Consider the following 14,260-nt stretch of genomic DNA (forward strand, 5'->3'; position numbering starts at 1 on the left):
ACTGCACAATCACTTTTATTATAAAAATAATTCTTGGGTAAAATAAGAATACAATCAATAATTACACTAATACACATTTACAAACGTGTAAAATATTTACTTCTGGCACAGAAAAAATAAATATCCCTGTACATTGTTTCTGTGCAAAAAGACAAGCTAGTTTTAGTCAACAACCAGCCCTTTTATGTTTTCTTCACTTCTCCTGATTTTAGTTGAGCACAAGGATTTTCAGGCAAGATGTCTGAAAGTTCACCTTCAATAGACAAGAAAATACTTTCGCTTTTAATCCAGATAAAGCACAGTAAGACTTTTTCCTATCTTCTGCCAAAAAGCTCCTCCCCCGTTCTTCAGCCTACCTTTTTGGAAGACAGTAAGTTCAATAATTTTTTTCACAAGCCTTCAGACTGCTGTGAAGAATTAGACTCAAATATGAGTCAAGCTGCACTCTGAAGCGAACTACCACTGTAAGTTTCAGCTTAGTTTGTAGTAGAATTTGTATTATGCTTGCCTTCCTCGTAGCTGCCAAAACTAATTCTTCATAAAAGCACCTTGCTTTATCTTGAAGTCTTTCATACAGTGTAAGAGAAGGTGAAATCAAAGAAGAGGTAGATATTGTTCATCCTCCTAATTCCTAAGAGCTGTCCATTTGAATTACTCTGTTTGAGGACTGTAGGAGATATGTATAGAGCAAAGTTTTACTGTCTATAAAGTAGTGATTGACTTAAATGCCTCCCATGACATGGTCACTGACAGCATTCAGCAACATGCTTGAGGAATTCATCACTGAGTTCATCACTGAAAAACCTCATACAATGAGGGCATCTAAGTTCACCCTGTGCCCTGCCCTCAGATCCTGAGTTTCCATTGTCCGCAGGAGGAGAAGCTTGTTCAGACTGTGAAGATGTTCTTCTCATGCCTGTTTGGCCTGGGCTGTTGCCCAGTAGATGTTCAACGTTTGTCTGTACATGCATATGATTTTGGTTACCAATGTGAACTCTGAAATGACTGCTTGTGTCTCTTGAATCCTAGAAAAAGAAAGGAGAGCACTTGAAAAAGATGCACTGAAAAGTTATTCTTTAACAAAATTTTTATCATCTGTATTTGAAACACTGCTCGTTCTTATCAGAAGATTTGTAAATAAAATATGCATCAGGTTTTGCGGTTTTATTGACACAGTTGTTAAAGAAGGCTTGCAGAAAACACAGAATATAGCCAGTACGCTCTTGAAAGATGCCACTGTTCCAAGACTCATAGCTGTCCTTCTCCTCCTTCTAAGAATTCACCCTTACTATGCTGATCCAAAATATAAGAAAAACGGTCTGGAAAGGGGTATTACATGTGTATTGGGGAGCATCTCTGTAAGAACTGACTACAAAATAATGTAAGGTTTTGATAGCTGCACAGAGCTGAATTGGTTTTAGAAGTACTAATATATTTTTTTTAAAGTATATTTTAGTCCTGAATCCGGGCTGAGATGCTTTAATTGAGGAAAAAAAAAAGTAACTTGTTGCGTTCTTACCTGTCGTCTTGCTAGCTGGTGTTGCAGACATGCAACTTCTGCCTGAAGCTCTTGTATTTTACTCTGTGCTCGTTCTCTGTCAGATCTCTCAGATGTGAAATCATCTTTATAAACTAGGACCTGAAAAATAATTACTATGTTAATATTCCATAGATTAGAGCATTGGCAGGTTAGATTAGAAAGCTGAGGCAGTCCTTTGTTTTTGTAAAAACGTTGAGATTCTGGGAATAAGTAATCTTCTGTATTTTATCTGTACTTTAAAGGTATTAGTAATTTTTTTCAGATCTTTGACATCTTGCATTAAAGGCAGCAGAACTGCACGCAGTTCTTTAGTAATTTTCCTTTAAATCTGTGGTTTATCTGTATAGCCAAATGTGGCAAGATCAGCAGCAAATGTCAAAAGAATTAATTTCATTTTGTCCCCTTGGATTTCAGTTGTCTGGGGAGAAACTAAGAATTCCCACCTATAGGAAAAAGAAACTTAATGACCTGTTGCTCCAGCATTTGTATGCGTTCATTATCTCCTTCACTGGCCTTCTTCACATCTTCTAATTCTCTCCTTGTTTTTATGCATTCATTCATTTTCTCTTCCAGTAGCTTGTTTAACCGGAGTATCTCTTTGTGCATCAGGTCAGAATTCGTTTGTGTGGAAGTTACACCATGCTGCTGCTCCAGTTGTGACTTCATCTCTTTTAGCTGCAAGTGGAGTCGCTTCACATACTCATCCCTACTTGCATCGTATTTCTGCCACTTTGCATTTAAGTCTTCCACCTGAAAGATTACCCAGGAGATTCATGAAGAGCATGAAGACACAAACATCCAAGCGTTCATAGAGTGTCCATATATGCAGGACCAAAACTCGTTTAAAAGATTATATAATATGCTGGCTGAACCACTGAGTGTGGCTAAGCCACCTTACAGGGGAGCAGATTACCACGCCGTAAGCCAGGGTCTTCACAGCCAGCCAGCCTTCCCCATTCACCAGTCCATATGGACATTATTAAATAATACTGAATGGGAGGGGCTGGCAGTCACCCTGGGCCCAGTGCTGTTCTTCTGAGGTGGAATACTGATGTGTGGAAGGAACACTGAAATTCTCTTCTGCAGTGTATTTTTAACAACAAACACCCAATACATTAAAGATAATGTTGTTGTTAGCCAAGAGAATAAAGACTTACATGCCTTGTTGAAAGGACTAAGAAAATTTTGGACTCACATTAAACTGCTATTTAATTAGATTAACCAGGCTTTACCTACTTTGAGTTTACTGTAATTCAAAATACTTAATCAAATCTTACTCTTGTACAAAATGAAAGTACTCACATGAGCTACTTTTTGTTTTAACATCCTGTTTTCATCTTGTAGGTTGCAGATAAGAGCTTGAAGTGAAGTTTCATTGTCTAAAAGCTATAATTTTCAGATAAAGGAAGTGTTACTTTAACATAAAAATTGCAAATGCTGCTTAGCTATGCTGTTAAACTGTAAGTAATTTTTTTAAATTCCTCAAACTATTTGCTATTTGTGAAACAAATGTGTACATCTAGGTCTACTTATTTCTGTATAGTCTATTCACAAATACTAATAGTATAGCCTACAGCTTTTATAATAAATAAGGAAAGCAAAAATGTACTCCGGTTTTTACCACCTCAGTATTGCTTTTAAGTAGATCTGCGTGGTGTCTGTCTTACCAAATTCTCAGCCTCCTAAAGGTAACGGGATTTTACACGCATGAGGGCCTACACTGATGACAGCAGACCTTAACAGTTTACATGAACTCCTTGGAAGTTCTAGTAGAAACTACTAGTCTGGAGTGGGGGAATGCATGACAAAGACACAGATAGGCTTTCATTTTGCTTTGTTATTACTGTCAATTTTGGCCAGCACTAGGAAGAAATTACTGAGAAAAACCCTGCTTGCTAAATAATTGACTGAAATGATACCTCTTTTTTACAGTTGACATCTGCTTAAAAAAACCCCAGTGTACATGAGTAATATAGAACACTTTTGTACAAAATTCCCTAGAATCAGCTAGTAATTGCATCTGAAATTTCTCTTCTTCAACAGGGAAGTCCCCGCTGTACAAGGTTAGCTACTTATTACATATATCAAAGTCAATCAAGTTTCCTGTCTATCAATTACACGTAAAATATATAATACTAAATGCTTCCAGTCCCTTAAAAAGTCCTTTTCTCTTATCTAGTCATTTCTTACAGGTAACTCTAATGAGAATTGGTTTTGTTGGAAATGCTCCTGGGATGTTTTACAAAATAGAACCGAGCATGTATAGTTTGTCATAAAAGCATAGGTGAGTGATCATGTGAAACACAGCATTACCACTACATAGCAGTAAGAGCATGAGACAGAATTTCTCTTTTTTGTGTGTGAGAATTGGCTGTAGCATCCCACGCAATACTCTGTTCTCTGTTATTGAAGGCAGCACCACTAATGTTATTTCCTTATGGTATTCTCATAATTATCTAACGAGTCTGAACCATCATGACTTCTGGAACAAGAGAACACCACAATCTATTCTACACTACGCTGAAAAACTTCAGCTAAGTTGATGATGTGGTTTCAAAGCCACACAGCCATTAGGAAAGTACATCAAAATCCAGGTGTTTCTTTGTAACATTTTTGCCACCTTCCTATCATGAAGCAATTCTTCTAAATATCCCTGCTGCAGAGAAACATTGCCTTGCACTGGGAGGTCGGGGGAACCCCAGCGGGGGGTGGGTGGGTGGGGGGGGAAGTAGCACACACCTTGACTCATTTTTCCTTAACCAGCTTTCTGTCGGTCTGTACTACATGTGCAACACCAAATCCTGATCTAAGAAGATCACGTGCTATATCATTCTTAATATAAATACTACTTTAAATTATCTCTACTTGGTTTTGTGATTTAGATGCTTAAACAAGTAATCAGGAGATACCACCTTCAAAAGCACAGCACCATCTAGTGATTCACTGAGGCATGCTGTGGTATGAAGATACTGTCCCCTGTATATGCAGGGAAGAATTATCATGGAATTCCTGAGGTTGGAAGGGATTTCTCAGGATCCTCTCCTCCCTAAAAAAAAAAAAAGCCTCTGATGATAAGTGAGATGGCTAAAATGCAAGTGATGGACAACTGCTTCCATCCTGTATTTTTGGTACTGTGAATTACTTAGAGCCTTGCCATGGTAGCCTTTTCACCCTACATGAAATTATTTAAAGGGATATGTCTCACCATTCTCCCGTTAAAACTATCATATGCTAACTTAACACCTCAGAAACTAATAAGACTTTAAAGAGACATAGTAGCAGTAAGAATACCTGATCAGATCTTCCCATAAGTGTCTGGTCATCTGAATTCCCCTTCTCTTTTCTTTGCTTCTCTTCTAGACATTTTGCCAGATGTTGACACATTTCTGCTGTGGATGCTAATTTGCGTTGCAGTTGGTGGGTTTCATCAGTGAGTGAACGGCACAAAACATCGCTGGTGGCCTGAGCCTTTTCTCTCTCTGCCAAGCTCTTCTGAAGTCGTAAGATTTCTCTCTCCTTTTCAAATGGAGGTTGATTTATCATCTGCTGTATCTCTCCATTTTTCTCCTCTAGTTGCTGATTCAACTTCTGTACTTCCTAAACATAAGGGAGAGGGGAAGTTATTTAAAAGCAAAGTGAACTCATATGTTGAAATATATTTAAGACTGAATTCCATATTGCAGGAATTCCATATTGCCTCTACGCTCATTGCAAAGTGACTTAAAAAGTAAAATAAATCCAATTCATTTCTGTATAACCACTCAGCCTTGGAATCGACAGATCAATCCATCAAAATCAAGAACTGCTTGGACAGCTATACAAGCGCTTCCTAGTCAACAGTATGAAGAAACAAGCAGGAAAAAATCAGGAAGGTTTTTCGAAAAGATGTGCAACTAACTAAAGATGTACCTTACAGGAAACGAAGTAGCTTAAAAGGAGTAACTATGAAGGCTCAGAAATGCTTACTGGTCCTACATTCTAAATTGCCTCATAGCAGAGATTTTCCTCAAAAACAAAAACCAACAACCAAAAAAACCCCACCCAAACACAGAACTGGAAAATCATCTTATCAGAAACCAGCAAAGTGGTTTTATTGTCTGGCACTGTCACAAGGACAAAGCAGAGGGAACATACACAGCAACTTTCTCACCTAGGGAAAGGACGAGCATTAAGGACAAGCAAAGAGAAAATTAAATCCATGTGGCAGCAATGACTCTATTTTGGCCATAGCTGACTCTCCAAGGTACATGAGGGGGTCTGACGTACTCCTGCAAAACAAGTGTGGATCTCATTGCCACATGTTCTTGTTGCATTGGAAGCTCTGTGGGATCATCCAGACTGCATTAAGTTAACATCTCTGCAGGTGTTTTGAGAAGGAAGAAGTTTGCTGGCAAGCTCTGTAGTACCATACATGTGAAGTACGCCAGTCCTGACTTTTGTCAAAAGTAGCTTGTGCTTGATTATCTTCCAAAAGTAGTGGATGCTGGTAACTGCAGAGAAGTCTCTGCAGCACTGCTTTGCCAGAATCAGTGATGCCCTAGATGCCAGCGTAGACCATGAAACAGGTACAAGTTTGACTTTACCCTGCCAGCTCTTCAGAAGTGCTAATGGAGCTGTAAATCACAGGGAGCACTCTTTGCCAACATATGGGCCTTGGACTTCACAAAATGTCTTTTTTTGTTGTTATTTTTAGTGGCAATGATTTCAGTGTTTCTGATTGGGCGTGAAGTATTTATTTCTAAAAATAATAACATTAATATCTAACTTACAGAAATAGCACTTGTTCCTGTTACTGACTTTTGAATTCTTCAGCATCGTGCTAAATTTCCACTTTGCTATAGATTAAAGACATTCAGTGTCAGACTTCAAAATATATCCAGATACCCCAGGTTTGTCATCTGTCTGCAAAGTGTCTTTTGCAGAATAAGATCATCTCTCATTACAGATTTCTAAACTTGAGTTTATTTAAATGTATTTTAGGTCAGTGTCATATATGGAAATTGTTTTGTATAAGCATTAAGTCAAGAGATTACTTATGCCAAAAATACTTGTTTCAATTTTAAGTATTGACTTCTCAGTTTGGAAATTCCTTTATGTATCTAAAGAAGTGCTTTAAAATTCTTTACGTATTTCAGACTGAACATGGGTAAGGCTTAGTGACAGTAACAAAAATAGCACTTGTGGCAGATGGGAGCGGATGCAGTTTCGAGACACTTCTTTTTCTGCCATAAAAGATACCACTCTCCATTATCGATCTCCTCACAATCCAGACTTGCCAGTTATTTCTCCAAGTCTTAACGTGCTGCCTTAATGTCAGTACAAACCACCATTTTTAAGTGCACTTAAAAAAAAAAAAACAACACAAACGGTTGAATAGCAAAAGCGGTGGCATCAGTTGTTTATCTTACAGCACAAAACTGCTGCATCAGGTCAAGAGACGGGTCTTCAGTAGGTAATAGGGAGCTTCCGCATTTCAAGATTTTTACTATTTTTCCTTCTTGTAAAAACAGTCACATGAAGATTTATAACACCACAGTAAGTTTTTGGCTGAGTATTTTATGATTTCCCTTCTTTAACTTACATGCAGGGCCCACCGGTGCTGCATACAAGTGACTGCGTCGCTTTGGGCACAGCCCAGCTGGGGACGCTCACCGCCAGCGCCAGGCCTGTCACCCGCACCCCGCACGGCGCTGCGGGGCTCGAACCCGCGGCGCTCTGCTCCGGGCCCTGCCCCGCCAGCTTGCGGCCCGGCCCGTGCGCGCCGCTCGCCCCCCGCTGCCGGCGCACCCCCCCGCCACCCCCCCCCCGCCTCTCTCCGCTTCCACAGCCACCAGCGCGCGGTTCGGCGTGCAACACGGCCGCACCCTCCGGTCCGGGCACTGCCGCGCTGACCGAGCCTGCACCGCGCCTTTTCCGAGCGCGGAGCGCGGCGGCGCGGCCCCCCGGGAGCGCCGCTGCCGCCCCGCGGGGTACGCACCCTGCCGCCTGGCCGCGCTCTCTGGAGGGCACTCGCCGTGTTACCTGGTTCAGAGCCTCCATTCGTCGCGCCGAGAGTTGCTCGCTGTCCCTGAGCTGCTCGCGGGCCTGGCCCAGCTGCTCCAGCAGGCTCTCCACCAGCGAGCGGGCCGGCTCCCCGCCCGCCGCCTCCGCCTCGCCGCCCGCCGCCGTCGCCTGCCGGGCCAGGCTGCTCCGCAGCTCGCGGATCGTCGCCTCCTTGGCGGCCAGCTGCAGCTGGAGGTGCCTCAGCTGCTGAGCAGACTCGTGGTACAAGGTGCAGAGCGCGTTGTACCGAGGCACTTTATTCTTCAAGCTCCTGTTTTCCCGGTGCAGCCTCTCCAACGTCTCCTCCACCTGTTTGAAGCGGGTCACCAAGGGGTCTGTGCTGCTACCCTCGCTTACCGAGCACATGGCCGGGAAAGGTGAGCTGCGGTCCCAGTGCTGCCCCTTCTCCTTCTTCTCCAGGGCGAGCAGCAATCCAGCCAGGTGCATATAAACCCGAAGAGGAGCCAGGCAAGGCCGGGGCTGCTCTCGCTGGTGCTCCGCTCTTCCGCCTTCCCCGCCGGGGGAGGAGGCTAGCAGCGCTCCTTTAAGGGCTCGCAGGGCCCGCCCGCTGCTTTTCAGCCGCCGCCGCTTTCCTGCGGCGCCCGGTGGGCCGGGCCGGGCCGCGCCTCGCCCCTGCGCGGGGGGATCCCCGCCGCGGGGGGGGGCAGAGCCAGTCCCTGCCGCCGGTGCGGGACCCGGCCCCGCGACCGGGACCGGGCTGGCCGGGGAACCCCGGCCCGGGGCGAAGGGGAGAGGAGGCAGCTGGGGGCTGGGCCGCGCGGGGGCAGTGCGGGAGCGGGAGGCTGCCGCGGGTACGGGGGAAGGCTGGGCCGAACGAGGGGCCGCTGAGGGGGGGCGGCTGTGGGTGAGGGGGCTGCGGAAGGCGCCGCCGAGCGGGGAGCTGGGCCCGGGGATGGGGGGTCGCGGGGAAGATGGGGCCGGCGGGAAGCCGCTGAGGGGAGAGGGGCGGCCCGGAGCGGCGCTGGCGGACGGGGCTGGCCCCGCGTTGCGAAAGCCCCGTAGCGCAGCGCTCCAGCAGCAGCCGCTGCGGGAATTTCCGGGCCCGGGATGGGACTTTCCCAGCCGGCGGCGACCCCCGCGACCGGGCCGCTCGCCCCGCTCCGCCTCCCGCAGCGGCCCCGGGGCTGGGGCAAGCGCGACGGGGGGCGGCCCGCGGGCCCGGCCCCGGGGCGCGGCGGAGTCCCTGCCCCGGCCCGGCAGTGGAGGAGCGCCCGGGGAACCCTGTGCGGCCTGTCGGGGCTGCGCCGGCAGCAACGGGAAGGCCTGGGAGCGGGCAGAGCAGCGCGCCTCCCCTCAGAGGCTGCGCCCCTGCGCAGGTGCTGCGGAGAGCCCTCGGGGCGGCCAGCAGCTCCTGGTCATCAAAACTCGGTCACCGGGTGCAGCTGGTGCCCTCGGGATTGCACGTGGAGGTGGAGCTGATGACAGCAAAACCAGATGCCTGGCACTGAACACCCGGGTGCCTGTCGGCCGTCCTGGAGGTGGATAACTTTTCTATTAGCAGCCTAGAGAGAGAATCTATTAGCCGAGGCTGTAGCAGCTATTGGAGAGGTTACCCTGGTCTTGTATTTTTCGTAGGAGGAGGGAGTGTGAGAAGTTGGACTCATGTATTTTTTTGGATTTGTTTAGTTATGACCACGTTACACTGGTAGAACAGCTTGGGAGGAAAAAATCTTAAGCAAGTACAAAAATAAAGGCCGGATGACATTTGATTATTATACATGTTTATTCTGTGTGTATGCATGCACATGTATAATAATGTATGTGCACGCAGCCTCATTGCAGTAGGTTCAGCACAGTCGCAGATGTTTCTGGACCAAAAAGCACGTCTGTCCGATTATAGAGCAAGTGAAAATCACCACATGCAAGTGGCGGGGGGACAAAAAGAGAAGACTTTAGTCACTGTAATAGGGAGCAACCTGCTGTGTCAGCAGCTGAGCTACTGGTAGGTGTCACAGTAAACAGACATAGCAGTGAAAAATCTGTGTGGAGAAATTCACAGCAATCAGAACCTGATGAAAGAAGATACCAAACTTCAAAGTCGAGACACTCAGTTTCACTGGTAATGGGAAGCCTTGTGGTACTGGTGCATGTGAAACGCAAGATACAATGTTTCAGCCTTTCTCAAAGACAATGGTTGTAAGCTCAAACAAGAGGTTGCAATCAAATAGAAGGAAAACTATTTCCCTGTAAGGGCAATCAAACATTGGAAGTACTTTGAGCAGGAGTTTGGGCTAGAGACCTCCTCAGGTCCCTCCCAACATGAATTATCCTGCGATTCAGTTCAGCTTTTTTGAGGTGGAAAGTCATTATTTTGTCACCTCAATTATGCTAGAAGGGGTTATCCAAAAGGTTAGGAGTCATACATTGAAAATGGTCCATTAGCTTAGCTATTTCTAAAAATATAACTTAATTTTATATATGTAGAAGATCCTGTGTGACAGAAAAGGCTAAAACACTTGCCTAGGGTACAGATCTGTGGTGTATTTGCTATTTCAACTTAATTAATGTAAACGCCCTGTGATTAAGAACAGTGGAAAATCTGTGGAAGCTGAGGGAATACCATTTTTGGCTTTTTACTTGGACAGTTATGTCCTACAACCTTAAGACACTGTTTTTGCTGTGAAGAAAATTAAGTTCCTGCTTTAAAGTGCCCACACTTTATAGTTTTCATATACATTAGTAGGAAAAGTGAAAAAACTACATTGACTTAATTTTATATTTTCAGCATCATTGTGCTACAGTCAGAGTTAAGTCAAAAAATTGGAGCAAGATTACTTTTGCTTGTTGTCAAAATATTTTGTAGAAAAGTACAGTGAAGCCCTAGTAATAGATGAATCTGTTTGGTTTCCTGCCAGTTCAAATAGCAAACTGCAAGTAAACTTAAAAATCCCTTGTCTGCAGATAGGGCAGCGATGTCCTCAGACTAAACATCAGGGAATTTAGTTACTTATCAGAAAGAATACTTTATAATACAGTTATATTTGTAATTGTATCAGTATATTAAAATGAAGGATTGCAACTGATGACTGAATATTTGATATGAATAGTTCCTTGCATAAAGCCTGCACTCCCCCGAGGAAAACACCATTGTCTTAAGGGAAATTCAACCTGCGTAAGTCTTGAGTAAGAAACGGATCCCGTATGTTCTCGGGAATGCCCTTAGATGACTGTTTCCTTTTGCCAGTTCTGAAATACAGAGGAATTCCTGGGAATTCGGTAAAAGAAGCTGGTGCCAAAGGATGAGTCACATCTTGAGACAAGTTTTTTAGTGTACCTGGCTTTTCCTGGATTGCCTCTTGCGTGCTGTTCAGCAGTTTTGCTGACAGAACAGCTGGCCTATGGAGTAGCATGTTTGTCTTTTTTCAGTTTTAGACAAACAAATTAAGGCTTACTAAGTCCAGTAGTTCCGGTCAGCAAATAATTGCACGAACAACAGATATGCTCTGCACTACTTTATATAAGGAAAAAGCTATTTTCCATACCTTACTGGTCTCAAGTTGAAATACAAGGTGAAGTTCATTTTAACTCTTTCTCAGCATAGGGTGTAACAGGATATTAAAGTCACGTCAGAAAAATTTAATCTCAAATCAGATTTTGTTAAAGAAATATTGACAGTTACTTTAAGTAATTCTATGCACATTACAACCAACTGTTAGAATGCATGAGAAGTGTCATACAGTGTATGAACAAAAGTGATAACTACCTAGAAATAAAAAGGAGATGAAGCAGATCTTAGGAAACCAGGAGGAAAGGAAGGTGAACAATATAGTTAGATGAAGTATGCACAGACGTATATTTAAAAATTAATTTTAAAGCATGAGTTATTTTTAGAGCTGATAAGAATAATTCCTCTGGATGTAGTAGTTACACTTCTGTAACATTAGTGCAAATCATAAGAGTCTCTATATTTAAAAGCGTAATTCTGTGTGGACAAGGTTATAAAACATGGGGGTGGGAGGTTGTCTGTCATTCTTCCAAATAGTGACGTAGGTTCAATTTGCAAGAAACTGTATTTTTAACTTGTGAACTCGAGGCATTGTTCAGTCAATCAAGCTGTGGTTTTCCCCATTGTCTTAAGTCGCCACTAATTATCCTGGTGGGTAAATTATGACCTAATGATGCCTTGAGCTGATTTACCTAAGCAGAACTGATGAGAAATTAGTGATTAGTTAGGTAATTCTCTTGCTGCTGTAGGCTAAAATATTCAATAGCAGTTCACATTTCCTTTGATGTTGATTTTGCAGTGCAAGAGGGAGTAAAAACCTGTAATGGTTTATTTTCCCCAGTTAAATCATCTGATACACTCACTGCTACAAAAGATACCTGTCTTAGAGCTCTATGTGCATGTGAGAATCTGATTTTCATGGTGAACAAATAGAATGTCAGTGTTTTAGTGACTCACAGATTAACAATAATTACAAGATGCGGCCATGTTTACACTTCTTATGTGGGAAGGGATAAACATCCTTTGTACGCTTTACTGTATTGGATGTTCTGATAATATAATGTTCTACATATTTTGCAGTTGGAATGGCAGACTCATTGAGGGGTTGGCTTGAGGGCATTCAGTATTCCTGAAACTAGCTGAACTCATTGCTATGACACATGTATGTAGCCACCTCTCTGCACTGAGACTCTGATTTGGATCTTTCATTCTTGTTTTCTGTTTATACACTTAACAATACTTCAGTGTAGTTAGGAAATTTGGAATGGTTTTTGTTTATTTCTAATGTAGGCTTTTCCACACATTTTTTTTCACAGTTTGAGTTTTGGAGGATGTCAAAACCAAAAAGTGTTTTGATGCTTAGGGTAGAGTCCCAGGACCTTGGTTTCTGAATCACAGCAAGGCTGAAAACCAGGATGAAGAGCCACGACACTGGTGAGATCGAAAGCAATCCTTTTGCTTTTCCCCAGGAAGTGTTTCTTTTACATTTATTTGGACTAAGATGGTTCAGTCTCAGCTGGCCACACCGTTTCGGACACCGGCCGGGACGCTGCTGGCCTCCTGGGCCACCTGGGCACGCTGGGGGCTCATGCCCAGCCGCTGCCGCCCAGCCCCCCCGGGCCCTGTCCCGCCGGGCAGTTCCCAGCCCCCTGCCCCCAGCCCGCAGCTGCCGGGGGCTGGTGTGACCCAGGGGCAGGGCCCGGCGCTCAGCCCTGGGGACCCCCACACCACCGGCCCCGGCCCCTCGGCCCGGCCTGCCCGGAGCCCCCCGCAGAGCCCCCTGCCCCCGGCACAGCCACGCTCCCCCCGGCTTGGTGCCATCTGCAAACTGGCCGCGGGTGCACTCGATCCCCTCGCCCACATCATCCATAAAGGCATGAGACAGGACTGGCCCCGGCGCTGGGCCCTGGGGACACCCCTGTGACCGGCCACCGGCGGGCGGTAGCTCCATTCCCCACCGCGCTTTGGGCTCGGCCACCCGGCCAGCTCCTAGCCCAGCACAGAGCGCGGCACCCAAGCCATGAGCAGCCAGTTTCTCCAGGAGATGCTGTGGGAGGTGGTGTCAAAGGCTTTACTAAGGTCCAGGTAGACACCACCCATGGCCTTTCCCGCATCCAGTAGGTGGCTCACCATATCATAGAAAGAGATCAGTTTTGTCAAGCAGGATCTGCCTTTCATGAACCCGTGCTGGCTGGTCCTGATCCCCTGGTTGTCCTGCACATGCCACATGATGGCACTCAGGCTGACCTGCTCCCTGGCACCTGTAGTTCCCCTGATCCTCCTTCCTGCCCTTCTCGTAGGTGGTGTCACACTGGCTGACTTCCAGTCTTCTGGGACCTCCCTAGTGAGCCCGGGCTGTTGGTAAATGATGGAGAGCACCTTGGTGAGCTCCTCTGCCAGCTCCCTCCATACCCTTTGGGTGAATCCTATCTGGCCCCACAGACCTGTGCGTGTCTGAGTGGAGCAGCAGGTCACTGACAGTTTCCTCCTGGGCTGTGGGGACTTCATTCTGCTCCTCGTCCCTGTCTTCTGGCTCAGGGAGCTGAGTAACCTGAGGGTGACGGGTCTTACTATTAAAGGCTGAGGCAAAGGCAGCATGGAGTACCTCAGCCTTTTCCTCATCCTGTGTGGCAATGTTCCCCCCTGCATCCAGTAAAGCATGCAGATTGTCCTTGGCCCTTCTTTTGTTTCTAGTGTATTTGTGAAAACATTTTTTGTTATCTTTTATGGCAGTGGCCAGCCTGAGTTCTAGCTGGGTTTTCACCTCTCTTATCGTCACCCTGCATAGCCTCACAACATCCTTATATTCCTCCAGAGCTGTCTGCCACTTCTTCCAAAGGTGGTAAACTCTCCTTTTTTCCCTTGTAACTCTTATGCCTTGTAACTCTTCAGTGCTTTAGACCCTTGCTGCAATTCACCTTCCTGTGCAGGCTTGCTGGTCCTGTACTGGGTATCCCCCCTGAAGTGTTTAGCTATTTCTGGCCCTGTTTTTTCTGGATATTTTTACATTTTGCAGTTTCTCTTTTGTTTTTCCATGGTACAATAGTACCAGTTCAGTGTGTCTGTCCTTGCAGACTGCAATTTATTTTTGTTGCTGATGTTGTCTCTTGATTTGAGAAGTTCCGAGTAGTATACTTGGTCCTTTAGGAAACTATCATGAGATAACTGATTTTTGAGCTGTAGTTTTATTTACAGGAATATAAAAGGCTCTG

At 45.3% G+C, this 14,260-nt stretch overlaps 2 protein-coding genes across 3 annotated transcripts in view; one reads left to right on the forward strand and one right to left on the reverse strand.

Annotated features, from left to right (window-relative positions):
• Window positions 1–76: 76 nt before the first annotated feature.
• Window positions 77–8,134, reverse strand: TNIP2 (TNFAIP3 interacting protein 2). Of its 2 annotated transcripts, none has more exons than XM_055715705.1 (6): window positions 7,562–8,134; window positions 4,832–5,137; window positions 2,843–2,926; window positions 2,009–2,290; window positions 1,520–1,639; window positions 77–1,025 (listed from the first exon to the last, which is right to left on the reverse strand). In XM_055715705.1, the coding sequence occupies exons 1-6, from the start codon at window positions 8,027–8,029 to the stop codon at window positions 744–746; spliced, it is 1,542 nt and encodes a 513-aa protein (XP_055571680.1). In that variant the 5' UTR covers window positions 8,030–8,134; the 3' UTR covers window positions 77–743. The 2 variants fall into 2 exon arrangements, with proteins under 2 accessions (XP_055571680.1, XP_055572378.1); XM_055716403.1 differs by having other exon boundaries at window positions 7,940–8,133.
• A 774-nt stretch (window positions 8,135–8,908) lies between these two features.
• SH3BP2 (SH3 domain binding protein 2) overlaps window positions 8,909–14,260 on the forward strand; it is a 92,866-nt gene continuing 87,514 nt past the window's right edge. Inside the window, exons 1-2 of the mRNA XM_027815511.2 lie at window positions 8,909–9,081; window positions 12,365–12,482. The gene's annotated coding sequence lies outside the window, so the exon portion shown is untranslated. The remainder of the gene's footprint in view (window positions 9,082–12,364; window positions 12,483–14,260) is intronic.

Source organism: Falco cherrug, chromosome 1, assembly GCF_023634085.1.
Source record: "Falco cherrug isolate bFalChe1 chromosome 1, bFalChe1.pri, whole genome shotgun sequence".
Lineage (NCBI taxonomy): Eukaryota > Metazoa > Chordata > Aves > Falconiformes > Falconidae > Falco > Falco cherrug.

Excerpts from the sequence above, each read along its gene's own strand:
- TNIP2 (XM_055715705.1), bottom strand. The coding sequence starts at position 8,029 with ATGCACCTGGCTGGATTGCTGCTCGCCCTGGAGAAGAAGGAGAAGGGG. Across the intron at positions 2,291-2,842 it reads TAAAACAAAAAGTAGCTCAT|GTGGAAGACTTAAATGCAAA; the intron begins GTGAGTACTTTC and ends GTAATCTTTCAG. Across the intron at positions 1,640-2,008 it reads TACAAATGCTGGAGCAACAG|GTCCTAGTTTATAAAGATGA; the intron begins GTCATTAAGTTT and ends ATTATTTTTCAG.